The following is a 15,425-nucleotide window of genomic DNA, read 5'->3' as shown; positions in this document are numbered from 1 at the left end:
GTACTCTGCACAGCTAGAGAGGTGGTTCAGCGGTTAAGAGCACTGGCTGCTTTTCCACAGGACATGGGTTCAATTCTCAGAACCCACATGGCAGTTCACAACTGTCGGTAACTGGTTCCAGGGGACCCAACACCCTCACACAGACATACATGCCGGCAAAACACCAATCCACATAAAATAAAAATAAATAATGTTCTTTAAAAAGAGTATGGTTTATTTTCTTTAAAAAAACAAAACAAAACAAAACATAACTGTATGACACTATAGGGAAGGCTGGTAACTACAGAAGACCATGCTGAAAAGACTTTTCCTTAAGACTTTTCCCAAGGCCAGGTGCGGTGGCCCATGCCTGTAATCTCAGCACTCAGGGAGGCAGAGGCAAACAGATCATTGTGAGTTCAAGGCCAGCCTGATCTACAAAGGGAGTCCAGGACAGTCAAAGCTACACAGAGAAACCCTGTCTCAAAACAACAAAAAATAAATAAAAATGTAATTGCTTATAGTTGAAACTAATTTATATTTTATTTATTTATTTATTTATTTTGGTTCTTCAAGACAGGGTTTCTCTGTGTAGCCTTGGCTGTCCTGGACTCGCTTTGTAGACCAGGCTGGCCTCGAACTCACAGCGATCCGCCTGCCTCTGCCTCCCGAGTGCTGGGATTAAAGGCGTGCGCCACCACGCCCAGCTTTTTTTTTTTTTTTAACCCTGAAAAAAAGGTGGAGCTAGCCTGGAGCTGAGGAGGCACAGAGCCAGGATGTGCCAGTGAGGTTTGAGAGTCACTCTTACAGGACAAATAAGTACATAATTAAACAACAAAAAAATTATTAAAAAAAAAAACAAAACTGCCCAAGAAAAGTGGCAGAGCGAATGCCACATTCAGGGCCACCTAAGTGAGCCAGTTCTTTGCAAGCCAACGTGTGGGTGGGGCAGAAGTGGGAGGAGCTTCCCTGCCTTTGGCATTCCCTTCTGCGCATGTTCAGCTTGAGGTTTTGGCTCCTAGTGGAAAGCGTTGTTACAGAGGGGCCAGCTGGAGCCCCCCTATTGGAGACAGCCAGTGTGGCCCTGAAGGGGCACATAAGGGAGACCACCATGAGGACAGGGGCCGCATGACACATCCAGACAACTACACTGCTCCCTGGTCCGGCTCTTATTTTCTCCCAAAGGGAAGCAGAGACCAGGGAGGAAAGGGTAAAAGGTCCGGTTGAGGAAGGGAGACACGTGGATGACACATGCCCTTCTATGGCCCAGGTTCTCCTCTGCATGAGAGCAAGATCCCTTGGGCCTCTGTTGCCTCTCGCTCACCTAGCTCCGTTCAGAATTGGGAACCAAGTTTTACTCGCCTCTGGCTCTTTCAGGCCCTCTGCACTCCTGCATCTCTGCCTGGCCCAGTCCATTTACCGTGTGTACCTCCCAGACCACAGCTGTGAGAGTCACTCTGTTCTGGGGGGGGGGGGGGGTGTTTGTTACTGGGGCTGCAACCCAGAACCACTCCGTTTCCCTTCCTTCCAAAGCATCAACAGTGAGAATTACTCTTGTTGGGGAGGGGAGGGGCGGGGGGAGGAGGAGGTTGCATGTTTTGGTATTGAGGCTAGAACCCAGAGCCCTGTACCTATTACATACTCTTGTGCTGAGTGATGGACATGGACTTAGGCTGAGCCCCCTGCCTCAGCAGGTTCATTGCAGAAGAAGCCACGGCCTCCGGAGCCAAGTGTGTGCTCACCCCCAGCCCAACCTGGATCATTGACCCCATCGACGGCACCTGCAACTTTGTGCACAGGTGAGCAGGAGTTAGGAGCATGTGGCCTCTCGATTTCCTTTTCAACATGGTAAGTTTTGAAAAGTAAAAGTGGGGGGGGGGTTTCTAGAGAAAAATCAAATCTTGATATTTTTTTTAAAAAGGTTTCTTTCATTTGTGAATCTAAAGAATATAGAAGGAAACTTTGTTTTTAAAAATATTTTTGGCAAGGCGTGTTGGCATATGCCTTTAATTCTAATACTCAGGAGACGGAGATGGGTAGATCTCTGTGAGTTCAGGCCAGCTAGGCCCATGTAGAAAGACCATGTCTCCTTCATATATGTGTTTGGGAGTGCATGTGTGCCTTGGGGCGGGGGGTAGATAGAGGCTTTTGGGGGAATTGGCTAAGTATGGTGGTATGCACCTGTTATCCCAGAACTTGAGAGTTGGAGACAGAGGAGACTCAGAAGTTCGAGGCCAGCTTGAACTACATTTGGGGGTTTTGTTTGTTTCTTTCCTTTAGGTGTTCTTGGCTAGTACAGGCCTATAATCCAAAGCCCAAGATGTGATCACAAGCTTAAGATCCGCTTTCCCTATATTTAAATATTTTACCATACTTTAAAAATTAAAAATGTGCTGTGGGCGCAGTGGTGCATGCCTGCAATCCCAGCTCTCAGGGAGGCAGAGGCAGGCAGATTGCTGAGAGTTCAAGGCAGGCCTGGTCTACAAAGTGAGTCTAGGACAGCCAAGGCTACAGAGAAACCCTGTCTCGAAAGCAACCAAGCAAACAAAAATTAGGAATGTAATTGCTAATAGATGAAACTAATTTAAGAGACTGTCTACAGTTATAAGACATTGGACTGAGGGTGAGAGACACTCAGAGGTTAAGAGCACTGTCTGCCCTTCCGAAGGTCCTGAGTTCAATTCCCAGCAACTACATGGTGGCTCACAACCATCTCTAATGTGATCTGGTGCTCTCTTCTGGCCTGCAGGTGTACATGTAGGCAGAACACTGTATACATAATAAATAAATCTTTAAAAAAGAGAGAGAGAGAAAGAAAGAAATTGGACTGAAGGCGGCTGCTTTAAGGCATTGTTGCCCCTGGAAAAAAGGTGGAGTTAGGGTAGAGTTAGGGTAGGAGGGCTGGAGCTGAGGAGGCAGAGCCAGGATGTGCCAGTGAGGTTTGAGGATCACTCTTACAGGAGCCAACCTCATGCCTGCAGACAGGCCTTACGAGGGTAAGGCTGGAGAGTTAGAGGTCCCTGACAGTGACAGGGATGGGAGCTGTGTATACTTGGCCACAGCTGTGTAGAAGGAGCCAAAGGCCCCGAAGTACAGTAGATGACATGGCTTCCACAGAGGGCAGGTAACCTGTTCCCTGGAGATATTTCTATGCTGCTAGCCTTTCCCCACCCCCAGCCCTATACTCACACATTGTGTATACGCCATGTTGAGTAAGTGAACAGAGCCAGGTGGGGTGCCTAGCTCTCGGGCTGCCGTGAGCCCCCATGTTACACTGACATGCAAAGTAGTACAGTAAGCATGACCACTGTGTAGTGGCTGTTACCTTGAGGGCTCGGTCATGGCATGAACAAGAGGACCTTTTTGGTGCTGTGGAGCAGTGCATCATAACCCCTCCTCTCTGTAGGTTTTGCTCAGTGGCGCACCTCTCCCTTCTGACCCATTTGTCATCATGACGTCCCAGCTAGGGGCCACATGGTTACGTTAAGGTCTTCTATGGCTCTGGTGTCCTTGTGGTCTCTGGTACTTCCTGATCTGCAGCCCTCGAGGGAATCTGGGGCTGGAAAGAGTGTCCGCTGATGATAAACACGCTTTAAGAGTGACCTGGCAGTCCAAGTATGTCCAGCCACAGCTGCAGCCTGTGACTTGGGCCATTAGAAAGCCTGCAGTGCTGGGCCCTGGCCAACATGGCTGAGGGAAAGCCGGGAGGCGCCTGCCTTGGAAGCAGGGAGCCTCGGCCTTGCCTTTGAGGGTTTCTGCGCTCCATTCTGCTTGTGGTCTCGGTTGGTATTTTTCCCCTACAAGTCCACAGTATTTGGCCTTTCCTTCCCCCTTCCTGTTTTTTAAGCTCCTATGATCTTCACACAAAGGAGAGATTATTTTGAGACACAGCAGCAAACTGACGGAACTAAAAAAAAAAAAAAAAAAGCACACACAGGCTGTGACATAAAAACCACCCCTCTACCACTGGCTCACCCTGCTGTTGCCTGCTGGGAGCTCCAGCAGGAGACAGGCTGGGGATGTTAGCACTGGTGAAAGGTTGCATCTGTCTGGTGGCTGCAGCCCAGGGTGTGTGACGTCATCTACCGAGTCCTCCGCATATGCTCTGACATTGGCCTTGGTCTATTAGTGAGAACCAGAAGTGGGGTTCTCGTGATCATCCCCAGTTAGTAGCATCCGGTCATTGCTAGATCGCGCCAGTCTCAGCACAGCTTCCAGAGCACTGCTATGGCGTCAAGCTAGCTAACTTACAGCCTGGCTAGCTAAGCCTGTTTATACTGGAAGCAGTGAGTGAAACTGGAAAGTCACTTGGAAGATCAAAGCCAGCCAGAGCGCAGAAAGTCCTTGTGTGCGTGAGGAGAGCCTTCCCAGGGCCGCAGACACACAGCCTCTGAGAGCCAGTGTCCCCACATTACCTGTGACCTATTCTGTCCTCCCTTGCAGGTTCCCCACTGTGGCGGTTAGCATCGGATTTGCTGTTCACCAGGAGGTAATGTGGCCTTCCTTGTTTGGTTCCAACCTCAGCCTTGCTCTTTGACATGTGCCTTAACCATGACGAATATGTCCAAGTATGTATTTTTCAAACCCAAGAAAGAAAAGAAGCACAGACCAATTTTTGTACAAGTGTGGCTTTGGGGCTTATATCCCGGGGTGGGCCGGCTCTGGTCTTTTTGCCGTGGCCTAGTCATACGCTGCTGTGGAAAGCAATGTTCTGAGCAGATGGTCCGAATGAGTCTCCTCTGACCCCCAGAGCGTGTGATCTAGTCACAAACAAAAAGGAGCTCCTATTTTTGGATGACATTTTTCATCTCAATATTCTTTTAATTCTTCTTCTTTTCCTCCTGGCTATTAGTATGAGAACGTGGCCCCATCAGGATTCCCAGGGACTTTCTGAACTAAGCCATGGCGTGAGACCTGAAGGAAAGGCAGAGAGGCCAGTGCAGGAAGTCAGCGAGAGCCTTGATTTCTTGTAGTAACATAAGCAGAGTTTGGGGTGCCGTGTCTTCCTCAACTCCCCCTTGTCAAAACAGCACAGCATTGCCTTCCTCAATATCAGCATATGTCCCCCTCAGGGGAACAAGGTCTGCACATACCTCAAGGCACTTTTGTTGTAGAAACTTAAATATTTAAAATATTGCCGGTTGGGTAAAGAATTGACCAGCCACTGGTTTCTCTGTTCAGTGTTGTCATGGAGACCAGTGAGCCACCAGGTTATCATAACAGGAGTCAGGGCTTCCGGGAAAGAAGACTGGGGGCCACAAAGGTCAGACAGGTCCTCGCCATGGCTGAGCCTTACTCTTCTGCCCTGGGTGTCTAGTTACAGAGCCCAGGAATACTTCTTTCAGTCATGGCCCCATCTAGGAAGCAACTCCTCCTGGCCACAGGACATTTCCCTTGATCTTGGGGCCTCATCACAGGTAGCCAAGACTCACACAATTCTGATACCTGGACTTGGGTATCAAGGTGTGCCAAGGTCATGGGAGTGGGCAGGTAAGGGTTGCTGGAGAGACACACACTGTTGGAAAGTCCTCTCCAGGAATTAAAGCTGTTCAATAGGCAGAGTACCTATTTCTGGGTAGCTAAGCTTACATCAAGGCTCCCTAAGACCCTGCTAAGGCATCCTGCTGGGCTCCTTAAAGATGAGTGAATGGTAACAAGCATATTAACCCCAGTGGTGAAATAGAGGCAGAATATTGCCTGTGAGGCTCATGACTTTCACATTGACCTCGTCCTCCTCCTGCTGCTACTTGTTGGGAGGTGTTGTCTGGTGTCGCTGTTGATTCTGCCCGCACAGGGACCCTCTCTGGCCAGTAGCCATGCTCCCTGGGGCTGTCCATGATGGGTCCCTGGTTCCTATGGATGTGCATTCAGCTCCTCACTAACCAGCAACCTATAGGATGCTTAAGGCGTGTGGTTTGTTTTTGTTCTGTTTTTGTTTTTCCAGTCACAGTCTCTTCGCCAGAGGAAGGATAGAGAGCTGAGAGGCCATTCTAAAGAATGAAACTTTAAATAGTTTGTTATGATCATTTTAATGCAGTTTTATTAGTATTAGTACAGTTTCAATATGTCCGCTTAAGAAACGGCTTGCTCTCGTGTCTCGGTGTGTGTAGTTTGAAGTCTGTTTTTCTCCATTCCTTTTTTGGCAGGCCGTTTCTGCCTCATTGTCACGGTACTAGCTCCAGCTTTAAGAGGAGCCTTCACCTTTTAGGTCGCTGTTACCTTTGTGTCAAGGAGTGACGTGCGTTCGCTTTCTTCTCCTGCCCCTTATAGCTGGAATTCGGAGTGATTCACCACTGCACAGAGGAGCGGCTGTACACCGGCAGGAGGGGCCAGGGCGCCTTTTGCAATGGCCAGCGGCTCCAGGTCTCCAGGGAGACAGGTGGGGTTCATTCAGCTCCTCTCGGGTTGTTTGAGATAGAGACAGGTGAATGGGAAACGCCCGGTGTCGCTATTACACAGGTAGCGGTGGCCATCTTCAGCAGAGAGTTCTGCCTCTTTCCAGGGATGCCATCTCCCTAGTGGGCACGGATAAAACTCATTCTGTGCGACGGTGATGCCTGTGTGGTTCAGGGGCCGTGAATGCATTATTGCGTCCTCTTGGATCCATCCTCTCTAAAGTGGCAGTTACTGGTTACAGTTTGGCCCCGTAGGACTAAGAGAACAGCTTAGCCCCAGGGCCAGCAGAGGATCCAGGCACAACTTGCTGGTACCCATGACCATAACCAGTGCATGTGGTCTCTGACCCGGCTGTCGGAAGAGCGAGCAGCCGTGGGGACGAGCTGTGTAGAGAAGCAGGCTTTGCATGTGCCTCGGGCCTGCCACCAGGACTAGGGTTGTCTTTTGTTTTCCTTAATTGTAGAGGTTTCCTGATACTGATGGTTCGCTCTCAGGAGATAAATCATGGAACTGCTCGCCATTAGCGGGGTGCCAGCTGAGGGTTCTCCCTCCTTCCTTTGTCCCACAGTGATTCAGCTAGCAGGTTTTTATTATTAGTAGTAGTAGTAGTATTAGTATTAGTATTTATACGTACGGTAGGCAACAGAGAAATGGTAGAACTTTTGTGTATGTATCATTGGCAAGGTGGATTCATGGCAGTGTGCAGAGTCGGAGGAGAAAAAGGATCCTGGAAGGGAAGCAGTTGTAGGAGAGGAGGACTTTAAAAGCCCCTGAATGGGTCACATAATTGGGTTTGGAGAGGTGGTGAGGGCTGGGGGTGGAGCGCTCGCCTAGCAGGCCCTCGGTCGCTCAGGCTCTGCAGCACTGAGCAGCCTCTGCTCTTGTCTGCCGCACATCATAAAGCGCCCCAACCTCCATCATCCCTGCTTTGTGTTCGCTAACACTGTTTGCCTCAGTCCCGGGACGTCAGCACTTGGCTCCCAGCCTGTTTGCCTTCTTTAACAGCCTCTTCTCTGTGCCGGTTGTTGGTTTATGTTTTCACAGCTCCTCTTAGTCCTCCCTAGTTAAAGCTGGTGTGCCAATCCAGCCTCGTAACCATCGAGGGCAGCACCACCCGGCCTGTGAGGTGCTGATGTGAGGTTGGCTGCGCTCATAGGACTTTGGGGAAGAGAGGTTGGCTGTGAGAGTCCTGCGTGGGCTCTGAGCAAGGGAGTGGAACTCACAGCGGCTCTGTGAGACACCCAGGCAGGATGGTTGGCAAGTCAGTGCTCTGACCTGGAGTAGGTGAGGAAAAGTACCTTGCCCCATTTCTCCTTCTGCCAGAGTGTTTAGTTTGGCTGTGGGGTGGTGTTAATTCCAGCCATGCTGGCAAAAGGCATCCATCCAAAGCCTAGCTGGGAAAGGCAGTGTGAGGAAGCCAGCCATTAAACATGCTCGGGTGAACTTTGCTCCAGATTTCATTTGATAGACACTAAACTATTCACACACCCACTTCCTGGTTGGCTGCCTTCACAGTTCAGTCAGGTGGTGACTGTAGCCTCTGATAGGTCCACCCACCTCTGCTCTGGCCTCTCCTAACCCTGAAGGGTGAGACTTGGTCTGACTTCCGCTCTCCTGGGCCCGCCCCACCCCACCCCCACCCCCATAGGCTAGCACCCAGGGAAAGAAACTTCTGTCTCTAAAGCTCCGGCTCCTACTGGTCACCTGCCTCTCTTCTGCCTCTGCACACTGCCATACTATGCTCTCTCCTCACCAAAACACAACCATGACTTGAAGTCCAATGAGCTCTGGTCACCTCTGGTCACAGGTGTGAGTGTTCTGGGCAGTGTACAGACTGACTGGCTTCAGGTCCCTATCTGACTCCTGACCTGACACAGGCCTAGAGCAAGTTAAGTGATCTCTCAGAGCTCACGTTGACATACTTAAGCACCATCTGGTGGAAGATAAAAGTGAGTTATAGAGGCTGGGCAGGGTCTTAATAGGACTTTAATCCGGTACTGGGGATGGGGGGGGGGCGGTGGGCAAAAGCAAGTGGATCTCTGTGAGTTCAAGGCAATCCTGGTCTGCATGGTCAATTCCAGGACTGCCAGAGCTGCATAATAGAAAGACCTTGTGTCAAAAAACAAACAAGCAAACAAAAACCTGTGATTGTAGGTAGCAGGGGCGTGGAGGTACACACCTCTAATCCCAGCAGGACAGTCAAAGTTTTAACTGTTGGGAAAGATACAAGTTTTCCTTCTTTCTTTCTTTTTCTTTTTCTTTTTAATATCTCAGTTGCAGTTTTATTTTTGTAAAACTTTTCAAAGTTATAAACACACATTTTGAGAACTTCCTAAGCCTTTCACATAAGTAAACTTCAACCTCACCTAGAATGTTCATTTTCTGAACGACTTAGAGTTTCTAGAACTTACCGCAGTATCTCAGGCAAATGAGAGTTCTGAGTGCAGGGAGCAGTAAAAGTGCCAAACCTGGTCAGCAAGTTCTCTGAAACTCTCTTGTTTTGATCTTGAAATGGGCTCTCACTGATGTAGACCGGGTCTGCCTTGAACTTGCAACAGTCCCCTCACCTCTGCCTCCTCAGTGCTAGGTCACAGGCCTGCACAATCCCCCCTGACACGAGTTCGCCCCGATTCCAAGCTCCACTTGAATTCATATCTGGTGGTGTTGGTAACTGAAGCGGTGGGCTCACTTTCTCACTGCCAAATACTCAAGTCCTGACAGTTTTAGTTTATCAAAATCCTCTGGCTGTTTGTTTCCTTACTGGAAAGGTTATTTCCAAAACAAAAAACAAAAACAAAAACAAAAAACAACTCACAGTTCAAGATTTAACGCATTTGATAGTATTCTCAGCTTTGTAATTGTGACAGACACCTGCTACTTCCCACTGTGCGTCACAGGAGAACTTCTGTGCCTACTAGGCACCAGCTGGGATGGTGAGCTCATGGGCTACCTCCCCTGGTTGCCATTGTCATCTGAGTACACAAGACAGCATAGTGAAGAAGACAAGTGTGTCTTGATTTAACGGGGCAGGTGCTTCTAACGGAGCAGCCCATGGAAGCGATGGTAGCCGCGCTTTGAGAGTAAAGTCCTACTTGGCTTCTCAGGGCAGATTCATGAGAGCAGTGTCCCTGCTTCCTTGTGTTCATTACAGCTTGTCATTGGCCTTATAGCTTGTAAGTCTGTTTTTCTAGCAATAAAATCCAAGACTCACCCCTTACTGTGTCAAATCTCTAAAATGTCCCCGTTGTGCACTGGCAGACAGTGTTAGTGAAAGACAAATGGTTCAAGGATGGATTTCTTTTTAAGACAGGGTCTCACTGTGTAACCCATTCTGGCCTTAAATTCGGTCTTCTTGCCTTACCCTTCCAAGTATTGGGATTACAAAAGTACCGCCATATGAGATGGCACTTTGGCTTTCTTCTGCTTGAAAGGGATGTTGGTTTTCTTCCTGGATGCACATGGACCTTTTGGTGTTTTGTTCTAGGGGTTTTTGTTTGTTTGTTTTGTCTCCAGACTACAGTAATTTTATGGAGGTAGACTTCAGAGCTCAGTCAGTCCTACTAGAGACATAGTTCTTTGATATTTTACATCTCTTTTTACTTTAAGTATTCTTGAATTGTAATCATTAGTTTTTTTTTTTTCCCTCTAACTCTGTTGCTTCATGTTCATGTCTTTTGGGAAACTGGTGTCAACCTGTTACAGTATACAGATGCCCTCAGAGTCCAGAAGAGGACATCTAGTCCTCTGAAGCTGGAGTTACAAGTGGCTGCAAGCCATCCAGTATGGATGCTGGCAGCCAAACTGTGGTCCTCTGGAGAATCAGAGAAGTTTAACCACTGAGCCACCCTTCCTTCCAGCTCCTAGTTTGTGTTCCTTTTATTCACTATCTAAAATATTTTCCATTTTTTTCCCTAAGCTCTGTGCCCTCTCATTTTGAGTTTTGCTGTTTGTTTGTTTGTTTTGTGCAGTCTGCTTTTTTCATGCTATTTTTGTTTAATAGGTAGATCTTCGGAGGTTCTTTTATTGACTGAGATGGTATTCTGCCCACTTTGCTTACCTCTTTACAGTTGTGTATAGGGTTCACCATGGTTCACTGTATTATAAAACAAGAGTTTGCTTGCATAGAAAGAGGTGAGGGAATCTGGAATGTGGATGTGGAAGATTCGTTTGGAGTTGTTACATAGAGTAAGGCCTGCTGAGTACAATGACACAGTAGAGGCTGCTTCCCTTGTTGGGGTGGCTGAGGTTTCCTCCTAAGCACGTCTAGTGTGGCTCCATCCTGCCTGCAGTATGGCCTGCTGAGACAGGACCAGGCTGGCATATGTGGCGAGGCAAGGACAAAATGTTCCTGACTCCCCAACAGCGAGACTCAGTCCCGTTCCTACAAGCCACGCTCTCGCCTCAGGTACCGTCACCTCAGCCCCTCTGCCTCCAGGTCACACCACGGATCCCAAGTCATCTTCTGCTGTGATCAGAGCAGACAAAGGTTTTTAAAACCCTAATAGAAAGATTTATCTGGGGCTGGAGAGATGGCTCAGCTGTTAAAGGTTAGGCTCACAACAAAAAATATAAGATTTATCTGCTGAGGTGTGAAAAAAATGCATGTTCAAACATGGACTATTGCCAATGTGGGATCACTTGACAGCTATTTCTACATGCCACTGGACTCTCCTGAGGCCCTTGTGTTGCTCTATACAATGGGCTGTCCCTGAGAGGAGAGTGAAAAGTGGCTCCTCAGCACGCAGTCCCAAACAGAAATAGCACAGGGCAGTAACAGCTTGAATTAGAGCAGGTCAGTCTTGGCCCCTGCCCATTACAGCATAAAGACCACATAGACTCAGCCACTCTTGAGGGATCTCGGATGATTCCATTAGAACCAGGACTCAGTCTTTGTGTTGATGGGAAATTCTTTCTTGCAGATCTCGCGAAGGCTTTGGTTCTGACAGAAATCGGGCCCAAACGTGACCCCGATACTCTGAAAGTATTCCTGAGCAACATGGAACGGCTGCTGCACGCCAAGGCTCATGGGTACAGACCCTCAGTCCCGTAGCCAGTGGGTTGAAAACCAAGTGTGCTCTTGGCTAAACACTCCCAAGAGATGTGAAGAGGCACCGAGAGGTAGGACAGGAGGCTGCTGACACCAGGCTCAGAGAGGCACGGCGGCGTGCGCCATTGCCTACAGAGAACACTGGCTGCCGGGTGTCAGGAAACAGATGGGTCCTGTGTCCTAGTCTGTATTTGAAAGCCAAATAAATAAGTTTGGGTCCCTCAGTCAATGAGTCTTAGGGTCTTTAGAGTTTCTTAGTGGCCTTGCTTTGGACCGAGGGTGACTGTCTTAGTTACTTTTCTATTGCTACGGTCACATACTGTGACCAAGGCAACTTACAGAAGAAAGGGCTTATTTGGGGCTTACAGTTTCAGAGGTCAGGGTCCATGGCTGTCATGGTGGGAAACATGGCAATAGGCAGGCTTGGTGCTTGGAGAGCTGAGAGCTCACGTCTTGAGACAACAAGCACAAGGCAAAGAGAGATGACTGAGAAAGCTGTGAGCTTTTGAAACCTCAAAGCCCACCCCTGGTGACACACTCCCTCCAACAAAGCCACACCTCCCAGTCTTTTCCAAACAGGTCTATCAGCTGGGGACCAAGGGCTGAAATATATGTGCCTGGGGTGGGGGGAGGGCATTCTCACTCAAACCTCCTCAGTGTCCAACTGTTCCATGTTGCAGTTTATAAACAAGTCGGATACCTAGTCTAGGACAAATGTGGTCTACGGGCCACAGGTTGGGCATGCCTGCTAGGTATACTGTTGGTTATCTTTTTCTCCTGTGTGCTTAGGTCAAAATAACTCCATCCTCCCCTTCCCCCTCCTTCTATGTGGTAACTAACCACCAGCCACTTGGAGGTCCTACACATAACCTTCCAGGGTTCAGTAGAGTAAGGACTTCAAGCCTCTAGCCGCACTGGCCACAGTCACACTTAAGAGCTCCTCGTGACCAGTCTTAGTGCAGTATGCTAGTGTCATTATGGAAGAGTCATCTGCCCAGGCCACTCACTCCAGGCCTACCCTCTGTACCCTGGGATGGCTGGCAGAATCCAGTGGCTCATTTCTGAGTATGGGGTGTACCTACTAAAAGCTGCGGGGTAGGGGAGAATAAGCCTTGAGCCCTCTCACTCACCCACATCCGCCCTCCGCTGCCAGGGTCCGAGTCATCGGAAGCTCCACCTTGGCACTGTGCTACCTGGCCTCGGGTGCTGCTGATGCCTATTACCAGTTTGGCCTTCACTGCTGGGACCTGGCAGCTGCCACAGTCATCATTAGAGAAGCAGGTGGCACCGTGATGGACACCTCAGGTAAGCACTGTGGCCCTTGACCACCCTCCCCCTCGTTGTACCCAGCAGGCGCCGCGGAATAGAGCGAACCTGAGGTTGGAACCACGTTGGATCCCCTCCGCTTCCTCTTAGTTCTGCAGACAATACCACACCAGGATGCATGCAGGCGGGGGCCTACCGTAGAGGGGCTTTGGTCCTGCCCTTCCTCACACATAGGTTAGGGTCACTTGGCTGATAACAGAAACTGCAGCATTCCACAGTCACCATCACTAACAGTTTCCCATGGCTTCCACAAGTGTCTAGGTCAGCCCAGCACTCAGCAGGAGGTGTCCTGTTCTTCTATCTTTGTGCCACCAAGTCCCGGCACGGCTCCTCTGTAGAGCACGCATGAGCCCCATTTGCCTCTGATCAGTTACTTAGTGCCCAAAGCTCCCTCCCCTGAGTTCTGGCAAATCTTGCTAGACCCATTTTTCCTTCTTGGTTTTAGAGTTTTTTGGTTTTTTGGTTTTTTAAAGATTTATTTACTTATTATGTATACAGTATTCTCCTTGCATGTGTGCCTGAATGGCAGAAGAGGGCACTAGATCTCATTGTGGATGGTTTTAAGCCGCCATGTGGTTGCTAGGAATTGAACTCAGGAACCTTGGAAGAGCAGCCAGGGCTCTTAACCTCTGAGCCTTCTCTCCAGCCCCAGTTTTAGAGTTTGTTAGTAAAAGTGCTATGACCACTTTTAACTATTGGGTGTAGAGAGTGGCTCTTCTGTAGTCTAGTTTCTGCTTTTCATCCTATTTCTCTTTTGAGGGACTTGAATCTCCTAGCAACGTATAAAAAGTGAAGTTGTGCTGTCTTTTTGGCAGTGAACTGTACAGGAGGACAGCCTCACACTAAAAAAAGCACCTCACACTCTGGGTTTTATTGTTCAAGCACTGTGGGGCCTGTATCTGCACGTTTGTCATCTCAGGGTGTGATGACTCCTATACCGTGCACCTGAGAAGATGCATGGGGCATGAGGGAAGGCAGGCTTGGCCCTCCCAGACTTACTGAGTCCAGGAAGTCCCTCCGTCCTGTCAGCCACAGCAGCCTGCTGTGTGGTGAAATACAGGACACTCCATTCCCATCCTGGTCTCACCCAGTTTTGCATTTCACAGAAAGGTCATGCCTCTTAAGACGGGACAGCTTCGGGGCTCAGTTCTGTGCACCCTTTGGCTACTTTCCCACTAGGGTAGCAAGAGTCACCATGCCTCCCACACAGCCAGGTTCATTTCTTGGCTGCTTGTTGGGCACCTGCCCCGGGACTCCACCTTAGGCCTGTGGGCTGTTTTTCTCTGCGCTTATATACGTGAGAAGTTGCTGTGCACTAGTGTTGTGCAGGTTCCCAGGACTCAGATGTCTGCCCTCCTCTCTGCCTACAGGTGGACCCCTTGACCTCATGTCGTGTAGAGTCGTTGCCGCTGGCACCAGAGAGATGGCGGTGCTCATCGCTCAGGCCTTACAAACTATTAACTACGGACGGGATGATGAGAAATGACCCAGCCACTCATGGAACTCGGCTCGAAGGCTGAAATTCTGCAGCTCCCTGGGAAAGAGCCGTCCCAGTGGCCTGGGCTCCAAGGCAAAAAGTCCGCCGTAGCTCTCGCTGGGACTCGGTGCTTAGCCGGTATCTGTCTAATCTCACGTAGCCCTTTTCAGGTCGGTACATGTTCTTTGATCAGAGCCAAGCCCAAATCTCTTGTGAGGTGTGTATTAGTCATTCATCTTGATTACTTTTCCAGAATGCAAATCTCAGGTAATAAAGCTTTAGAACTTGCTCTCAGGCCCTCCCCTGCCCATGGTAATACAAAATGCAATAAATCAGAATTACAGTGTTCTGCTTTTTGTCCCCTTCCAGCCTGTGGTTCTCGGGCAGGCAAGGCTGTTTCTGCCATCCCCCTGCAGGTCGTCTCTGCTGGCCCCCCAACCATGGCAACAATAAAAACAGTTCCCCAAATATCAATCTCCTGATCTGCCCGCTGTATTTAACTGCACACAGATAATCTTTAGCCGTTTTTTTATACTGTCTTCAGTGGACTTTCAGGGAGTATGTGTGCTATATAAATTAAAATGATGTGTACAGAACCTTTATTGAAGCCTGCATGTGTTAAAGGAAGAAAAAAATTAGGAACTGAAAAACAATACTAAAAAAATCTTTTTTTTTCCAAGACAAGGTTTCTCTGTGTAGCCTTGGTTAGTCTGGGCTCTCTTTGTAGACCAGGCTGGCCTCGAACTCACAGAGATCTACCTGCCTCTGCCCCCTGAGTGCTGGGATTAAAGGTGTGCACCACCACACCTGGCATTAAAATATTTTGTGACAAACTTTTTTTAAATATAAAAATCTTCTAGGAGTTGCAACTTTTTAAACGAATTGTTTTTAGTTTTGTCTTTCTGGAGAAGCAAATATAAATATCTTGGGAGTTGCAACTTTTTAAACAATGGAGGTTTTTGGGGGGGCTGTGTGGGGAAGATGGCATTTCTGGGATAGAGCTTAGGAAGGCCCGTGGACTGAGGCATGCTTTCTGCCACTGAGCTTCATCACAGCCCTAAGGACCAGAGTTTTGGTTCTGCGTTAAGTAAGCTGTGGCTCTAGACTGTTGAGCCAAGTGACTATGGACAAGGCCCCAATGATTGTGAAATATCTGTACTAACAAGCCTCGGGGCCTTTGCTATCTTGTAAGCCTGGTCA

At 48.9% G+C, this 15,425-nt stretch overlaps 1 protein-coding gene across 4 annotated transcripts in view; it reads left to right on the top strand.

The window, feature by feature from the left end:
• IMPA2 (inositol monophosphatase 2) overlaps positions 1-14,571 on the top strand; it is a 28,024-nt gene extending 13,453 nt beyond the window's left edge. For 2 of the 4 annotated variants that reach the window (XM_084780147.1, XM_084780145.1), the window contains exons 3-8: positions 1,671-1,778; positions 4,423-4,468; positions 6,250-6,358; positions 11,295-11,403; positions 12,576-12,727; positions 14,119-14,571. In XM_084780147.1, the coding sequence (XP_084636273.1) occupies positions 1,671-1,778; positions 4,423-4,468; positions 6,250-6,358; positions 11,295-11,403; positions 12,576-12,727; positions 14,119-14,234 (640 nt within the window). In that variant the 3' untranslated portion in view covers positions 14,235-14,571. The remainder of the gene's footprint in view (positions 1-1,670; positions 1,779-4,422; positions 4,469-6,249; positions 6,359-11,294; positions 11,404-12,575; positions 12,728-14,118) is intronic. The other 2 variants (XM_084780148.1, XM_084780146.1) reach the window with 1 other exon arrangement.
• Positions 14,572-15,425: the final 854 nt, after the last annotated feature.

The sequence above is a fragment of the Acomys minous genome, assembly GCF_964271855.1.
Source record: "Acomys minous genome assembly, chromosome: 4".
Classification (NCBI taxonomy): Eukaryota; Metazoa; Chordata; class Mammalia; order Rodentia; family Muridae; genus Acomys; species Acomys minous.
This window is presented reverse-complemented; position numbering and strand designations above follow the sequence as displayed.